The following is a 7815-nucleotide window of genomic DNA, read 5'->3' as shown; positions in this document are numbered from 1 at the left end:
TTCTTCACCCCCTGGAATGGCCTGTAGGAGGCGCCTCTATATGGACTGTGCTTCTTGGCCGGTGACTGCAGGATTGGGCTGTGAGTATTTAGCCAACAATTTGTATCTTTTTGCTATTTTCCGCAATCATCACAATGTATCTGAAAAGCGGGCGGGGATTCACAAAGTGAAGCAGCCAATGGCAGGGAGAGCCACAAGCTGGCCACTGTTTGTCATTTTTATTTTTTTCAATGTTATGCCCCTCTCGCCAGTTGTGACATGTGGGCGTGGTTAGGCGAGTGAATGGCTGCTCTTCTGGTTTATGAATTGTAACTTTCTCGGGACAGAGCGTCACAGGACATTGATGGTAGGGGACCCTCGTCGTGTTGTACCCCACCCTGTCATGTGCCCCTGCACTGTACGGTCACTGGTGAGGACACTCCGCTCTTCTTTGGACCCATATTTCTGCTCATACATTTTCTTATTAATTTATTCTGTTTACACCCACCCCTGCTCATCCTTAGCTCCGCCCCCAAGGAGCAGACTGCGGCATCATTTAGCTCCGCCCCCAAGGAGCAGACTGCGGCATCATTTAGCTCCGCCCCCAAGGAGCAGACTGCGGCATCATTTAGCTCCGCCCCCAAGGAGCAGACTGTGGCATCATAAGACGGCACGACCCAGAGCTCCTGCCCCAAACACAGCCGGGGGCGCAGAGACTGAAGGGCGCATCATCCTGCCTGCCATGTGGGGGCCAGACTCCAGCATCATACTGGAGGAGACGACCACTATGACCGTCACCCCAGACTTCAGGACAGTTGTGGCCCTCTAGGATATACAATGGGCGTCATGGTCAAATCACTGCTCACCACAAACAGGTATTGGGGTAAAGAACATATGATTTATTATTAATGTTTAGGGAAGACTCCCCCCCGATCTCCTGGGGTGACCAGTTACAGTGGGCTCTGGACTGTGGGTAATGGGCCCCACAGAATCATGTCCAAGCAGATCCTCTTCATGGAGACGGTGCTGACTCGGTGTGAGGAGGACGTACGACCAGCGCTGAAAACACAGAGGGAAAAAAGGGGGTACAGTCTATTACTCTCTGTTATCAGCCATTATTGGGGGAGGAGACTCTAGGACAGGAGACTGCAATCTATTACTCCCTGTTATCAGCCATTACTGGGGGAGGAGACTGTAGGACAGGTGCCCACAATCAGTTTCTCCCTGCTGAGAGTAGCACCTGCCTTGTGAGCTCCAGGACTTCCAGGAGGAGGCCCATAGTCTGCCTCTCTTCTCCCCAGGGAGAGGCAGGCTTACTGGGAGGCCGGCATGGCTTCCCAGCCTTCTGTTCCCCGGTCTATGCCGGCGGGGGACAAGGAGCCACAACAACCGGCCCAGGAGGGAGTAAGGAGATCGGGAAGGGTGAAGAAGAACATACCCACCTATTCCAACCCGGAGACGGTTCATTGCCCGCCCAGAAAGGGAGACCGGGGCACCCCAGGAACAAGAGTCCAGCAAGATCCTGGGGAGAGATGAGCTCCAGCGAGTCCACAAGTTCCTTCTCCTCCCGAGTTGTCGCCATGCTACGAGAATACGAGGACGCCGGCAAAGCACTAACCCAGCTGAAAGAGGAGCTGAGGGAGGCCCGGATCCTGAACACCCGAGCGTCCAACAAGGAGAGACCCGCGACCTCCCAGAGGTTTAAAGCCCTCAGAGATGAGGTGGTCAGGTTAGTGCTCCTCCGGGAGGGGATTGAGAAAAGTGCAGGTCCCTTCCTGGAGAGGTTTAAGAACCAGCTGCGGTTCTCAGAAATGAAGGGGTTAAACACCTCAGGAGAACCGCCAGCCGGCGTCCTTAGTGAAGAGGAGGGGGAAGATGAAGAGGTGACTGGAGTTCCAGGTGCTGGAGCCAGTGAGGGGCAGAGCCGGAGCTCAAGCGGTCTCCCTGCAGCGCAGAGGACTCCGACAGCAGAGGCTGGAGTGTCGGGGGAGGAAGAGGAGGAAGGAGGATTGCTGAGGTAGATCCGACTGCTGGAGTCTCCAGTGGACCTGACTAAATTTTCTTTTGGTGAGGACGAACCAGTGGAGCAGACCAAGAAGAGGAAAAAGAAGGCCGGAGGAGCCGCACAGGAGGTGGTGAGTTACAAGTATGTACCAATGTCTGATGTTGCGCCTGCCACCTCCTGTGTAAACCTCACCAAACCTAAAGGCACGGGCTCTGCAGGGGGCTCGAGGCAGAGGCAAGGTGGGGAGAGGAGTGCAGGGGGCGAGGCTGTGGAGGTACTCACGGCGCCGGACATTTGGAAGTTCTGTGGAGTTTCCCTCCCTGCGCTCTGCGGCTAAGCCGGTTGTCACCGGGGCCGGGGAGGCCGGGAGGGATGTGAAAAAAACACATGTGAGGAACACTGGGCACACTGCTGCGACAGGGGGGCAGTGTGCCCCAGCGCCCAAAAAGGACAGTAAAGCCCCAAAATCTGTGGGTGCAGGGCGGGCAGCGGTGCCCAGGAAACAGTCTGCACAGAACAAGGACCAAAATGCTGGAGTAGGGGGGCGGGGCGCTACAGGAGAGGACCTGCAGAAAGCCAGCAGCAATCAAAAGAAAACAGGTGTGGTGCTGCAGGGAAAGGAGTCTCTAGGAGTGCTCCCCTCCCCCGGCCCAGCAGGTGTGAGTGCAGAGACACCAGACACAAGGGAAGAAGGAATGGATGTGACTGTGCAAGGTGCAGAGAACAGTGGAGAAAATGATAGTAATGGGGTGACAAGTAAAGGGAATGAAAGTAGTGGTGCAGTGAATGGTGGGAGTAGTGGTGGAGCGAATGGTGGGAGTAGTGGTGGAGCGAATGGTGGGAGTAGTGGTGCAGCAAATGGTGGGAGTAGTGGTGCAGCAAATGGTGGGAGTAGTGGTGCAGCAAATGGTGGGAGCAGTGATGCAGCAAATGGTGGGAGTAGTAGTAGTGTGAATGATGGGAAAAGTGGTGCAGCAAATGGTGGGAGTAGTAGTGGAGTGAATGATGGGAGCAGCACTGGTGTTGGTGGGGGGGGGAGTAGGCGCTGGTCCCGCTGTCCCCCCAGCATTGGTGGGGGCTTCAGCCCAAAGCTATTCAGGAGCTGTCAGTGCTGGGGGCAGTAGTGCGCCCTCGTCTGGTGGCCCTGGGGATGGTGACTTGCAACAGCAGCTCCTGGGCGCCCTGAGGAGAGGGGAGAGCTCCATTACTGTAGAGGGGAGGGAGGTTGATCTGTCTTTCTGGATAGAGAGACATGGTCTTTCAGCCTTCCGAGATAGAGGGGCAGAGACTGTCTGGTCTCTGCCGACAACGGGGCAGAGGAGTAACCGTAGGAACGTGGCCCGTCTCCAGTGGGTAAGCAAGGATGCCTGTCCTGATAGGTCGAAGGTGGTTGAGCTCCTGCTGGGGATGGGCTTTGCGGCATATGACATCTTTGCCTTGATCCATCCCTACGGGACCTCCTACTTCGATGTCAGCTTCGTGAGACCGGAGGGCCTTGAGCTTTTCTGGTCTGAGCTGGCTCGGAGTCGCCCCGAATGGCATGGTCTCTTTCCCCTGGCAATAACCCGCCAAAATTCAGTCAGGAAAGTGACCGTTTTGACTAGTAACGAGTCGCTTTCCTGTATGGACATTACTACCTGGGTGAGTCGATACGGAGAGGTCACCGATATTCCCCAAAAGAATCTCGATGACCATGGTATCTGGTCAGGGGCCTGGACCTTCATGGTGAAATTGAAGGTTTCGGGAAACACTGTTACCCATATCCCCTCCTCAACCTTTTTGGGGAGGGATAGGATCTTGATTTTCTACCGGGGGCAGCCTAAGGTCTGTCACAGGTGCGGTAGCCCCACACACTTCAGTGCGCAGTGTACCACCCAGAAATGCGCACTGTGTGGGGACCTTGGTCATCATGCTGCTGCCTGTGGCAGGATTAGGTGTAACTTGTGTGGTGACCTCGGTCACCCGTTCAGTCGCTGTCCGCGTTCCTTCGCCAATGCGGTCCTGAAAGCGGCGAGTGCGGGAGAGGCGAAAGCCGGGACTAATCTTGCCGGTGAAGGGACCAGCAGAGGCGGGGTAGGCAGGGATCCGGTGAGGAGCAAGCTGCCGCCATCCAACATCAGGCGGCAGGAGCAGCGCCGTGGGGACAGGGGGCAGGGAGTAATGTCCCTAAACTCTGACCCAGGTACTTCACTTGCAGCTGAGGATCCTAAAGACAGCGAACTGAGCGAGGAAGTCAAGAGACTTAAAAGGGAAGAGCGAGAGGACGCCACGTCTTCCCAGGAACCCTCTTCTGGTGACAGTCTAGATGAGGGAGAGGGGGAGCGGTCACAGAAAAAGAAAAAGGGTAACAGGAAAACGGCCAGAGGTAGGAGGGGGACCAGGTCTCGAGCTGCCTCTTTGGAATGCGACCCCTCTGACTCTCTGACCGTGATCCAGGCGCCATTGGAGGGTTCAGCCGCCCCCCCTCTGGTGGATCTGTCCAACCTGTTCGGGGCTCTCCAGGACCTCCCTCTGGAGGGGGGAAGTGGGGACCAGGGGCAGGAAGTTGCGGACAAGGTGGTTGGGGCTCAGGAGATGGCTGGGTCTTCCTCTCGGGGGGCAAATACAAAGCCCTCTGGGGGGACGACTAACCCAGAGGGCTTTGCCAGACAAGGGCAAGAATGTATGCAAGGAGAGAATGGACAAGCCTGTTTGTCTTAAGCGCACTAAAAACCCGTCATTATCGGAGGAAGAGGTTGGGACTGTCAGTGGTGGGAAGAAAAAGGCTATCTAATTCAATCAATCATGATGGCGGCACCCACCCAGTTGACGCTGGCAACTATTAACGTTTGCAGCATAAAGTCAGATGCGGCAAGGTACACGGCCTTTCATTTTCTCAGCCAACTTAACGCCGACATTTTGTTTTTGCAGGAGACCAGGTTGACCGATATATCAACCTTGCATAAAGCAAGGCGAGAGTGGAGGCATGGACCCTCCTACGAGCCGTATAGCGGGGTGGCTGTCCTTTTTAAGAGTGCAGCGGTTGAATGCAGACGAGTGATCGAATTAGAAATGGGGAGATGCTTGATCCTAGATGTCTCCATGGGGGGACAAGAGCTTCGGCTCATTAACATCTATGGTCCTCAGTCCAAGTGGGACCGCAAATGTCTCTTCCTGAAGATCAAACCTTTTTTATTTTCGAGTAGGCAGGTGGTCTTCGGAGGGGATTTCAACAATATCACGAGATCCTGTGATAGAGGAGGTGCCGGAGACCAGCTGGCTTATGACTGCATCGCGTTAAACAGGATAGTAAGTGAGGCTCGCCTGGTGGATGTCCACATCCGGCACAACCCGGGCGACATGGGATTCACCTTTTTTAGAGGTAGTCAGTGCAGATCTAGGCTAGACAGGTTTTATTTGAAGGAGGAGGCAGTCTCTTCACCGTTGTCGGTTGTGGAGGTGGAGTTCTCCGATCACTGTTTATGTTTTCTCTGAACGTTACAGAGACTCCTCGGATGGGAAGAGGTTATTGGAAACTGAATTCGTCACCCCTTGAGGAAGAAGCTGTAAGACGGTCTTTTGAGGAATTCCTTCAGAGCCAGGTACCATTGCTGGGCCTAAATAACACTAAGTCGGAGTGGTGGGAGATGTTCAAACATCGGGTGGCGAGATTCTTCCGGCAGCTCTCGAACCTCAGAAGCCTGAACAGGGATCGCCTGTATCAGAGCCTGAGGAGGAAACTCGAACATCTTGTCTCAACTGGAGGTAGCCGCGAGGAGATCTCCAGAGTGAAATCCTTGCTGAAGTACGATAGGCATGCATCTTTGGTTTTCGAGATGGACTACGGGAAGTACTGCTCGCCCGACCCTTACAGAAACTGCAAGATGTCAGTGAATAGTAAGATAGTGACGGGGCTTGTGGAGAGTACGGGGTCCCTGAGAAGGTCCAGATCAGGGATCTTGGAGGTCGTCAGTTCCTACTACTCGCACCTCTTGGGAAGGAGGGAGCTGGATCGTGACGGGATGTCGGCTTTCCTGGCTGAATCTGTTCCTGAGCCAAGGGCTGACCTCTCGCTGGGCGGTTTGGCAAAAGCGATCAAAGAAGAGGAAGTGAGACTGGTGATCGATGGGCTTAGGCCCAAAAAGTCGCCAGGTCCGGATGGCTTAACATCCGAGTTCTTTAGGACCTTTAGGGACTCTGTGGTCCCCCTCTTGACTCAGGTGTTTAACGAGTGTCTCTCCTCGGGCACTCTGCCGAGATCATTAAGGAGGTCAGCTTTGATCATTTTGTCAAAGGGTAAGGATCCGTCACGCATTGAGAACTGGCGTCCCATAGCACTTCTCAATGTGGACAGGAAGATTTTGGCTAAGATACTTTTCAACAGGCTGGTGAAGTTTGCACCCCGGCTCCTTTCGGAGGTTCAGCACTGTTGCGTTCCTGTCCGTAGCACTTTTAGTGCTGTTCTAGGTGTCCGAGAGGCCGTGGAGCAAGGCAGGGCGGGCCTCTGGAAGGGGTTCTTGCTGACCCTAGATCAGGCAAAAGCCTTTGATCGGGTTAAAAACGAGTACCTCTGGTCCTCTCTTTTGAGGTATGGTCTGCCTGGAGGGTTTGTGGACTGGCTTAAGACCTTGTATGCAGGGGCTGAGACTTTCCCTCTGGTAAATCGGTGGATCGGACGACCTTTCGGGGTAGGATCTGGTGTCCGTCAGGGCTGTCCTCTTAGCCCTTTGCTTTACGCGTTTGCGATCGATCCCTTCCTCAGAAGGATCGATTGTGGACCGTTGGCGGGGGTGCGGATGGGCGGGGCGGTGCCGGAGGCTATCCTGAGGGTGGTAGCCTACGCGGACGATGTCACCGTCTTTGTTTCTTCGCAAGAGGAGGCAGCGGTGGTGATGTCAGAAGTGGAGCGCTACTCGGAGGCATCCGGGTCCAAGGTCAACCAGGATAAGTGTGAGAATCTCTGGCTGGGAGGCGGAGATCCCGGGTTTGATCTTCCGGACACCCTCCCCGAACCCCAAGAACATGCCAAAGTCCTGGGCATCGAATTCGGCCAGGGTGATTACCCCACGAAAAACTGGGAAGGCAGAATCAAAGGTGTCGCCCAAAGAGTGGACCAATGGAGGGGTTGGTGTTTGACCCTGAGGGAAAGGGTTGGCCTGTGCAAAGCTTTCCTGCTCCCCTTGCTAATCTACCTGGGCAGCGTCTGTGTCTTGCCAGAGCCTCTCTGGACACGGGTCTACAGTTTGTTCTTCCAGATGTTATGGGGGAACAGACTGAACCTAGTCAAGCGGGATGTCACTTACCGCACGAGGAGACTAGGGGGTTTGAATATGGTGAACCCCGTGGTGTTCTTAGTGAACACCTTCTTGAAAGTGAACGTGGCAAACCTCTAGAAAGAGAGGGCTCCTCCGTGGGTATTCTCCTGCAAGGGATGGTTTCAGCCTTTCTTCCAGGAATGGGAAACGGGGAAGAGTGAAGGATCTCCGCACACCACACGGGCATCTCTCGGCTTACGTTACCCCGGTTCTGTAAATGATCCGCCGGTGGGGTCTGGGAATGTGGGAGGTGAGGTCCCTCCCGAGGAAACTCCTCGATATGAGGGTTTGCTTTCTCATTTTCAGAGTCCATTGGTCCTCAAAGACTGCCCAAGTCGGGATCTGGAGGTTGGGTTGAGTTTGTTAAATTCTAGCAGGATCCCCGAGAAGTACTGGGACTTGACTTGGCGCTGCTTCCATGGTAAGCTGTATGTGAGGGACAATTTGAAGTACAGGAGCTCCGAGGACAGGAATTGCCCCCGTGAGGCTTGTGCTAACGTGCTGGAAAGCATGGAGCACTTCCTGCTTCATTGTCCC

At 54.8% G+C, this 7815-nt stretch overlaps 1 protein-coding gene across 1 annotated transcript in view; it reads right to left on the bottom strand.

Annotated features, from left to right (window-relative positions):
* Positions 1 to 857: 857 nt before the first annotated feature.
* The window catches only part of FHIP1B (FHF complex subunit HOOK interacting protein 1B), a 160640-nt gene continuing 153682 nt past the window's right edge, over positions 858 to 7815 (bottom strand). Inside the window, exon 13 of the mRNA XM_073661088.1 lies at positions 858 to 1038. Coding sequence (XP_073517189.1) covers positions 992 to 1038 — 47 coding nt within the window. The 3' untranslated portion in view covers positions 858 to 991. The remainder of the gene's footprint in view (positions 1039 to 7815) is intronic.

Source organism: Phyllobates terribilis, unplaced genomic scaffold, assembly GCF_046119375.1.
Source record: "Phyllobates terribilis strain yellow unplaced genomic scaffold, ASM4611937v1 Scaffold_2__4_contigs__length_985480577, whole genome shotgun sequence".
Taxonomy (NCBI): domain Eukaryota; kingdom Metazoa; phylum Chordata; class Amphibia; order Anura; family Dendrobatidae; genus Phyllobates; species Phyllobates terribilis.
This window is presented reverse-complemented; position numbering and strand designations above follow the sequence as displayed.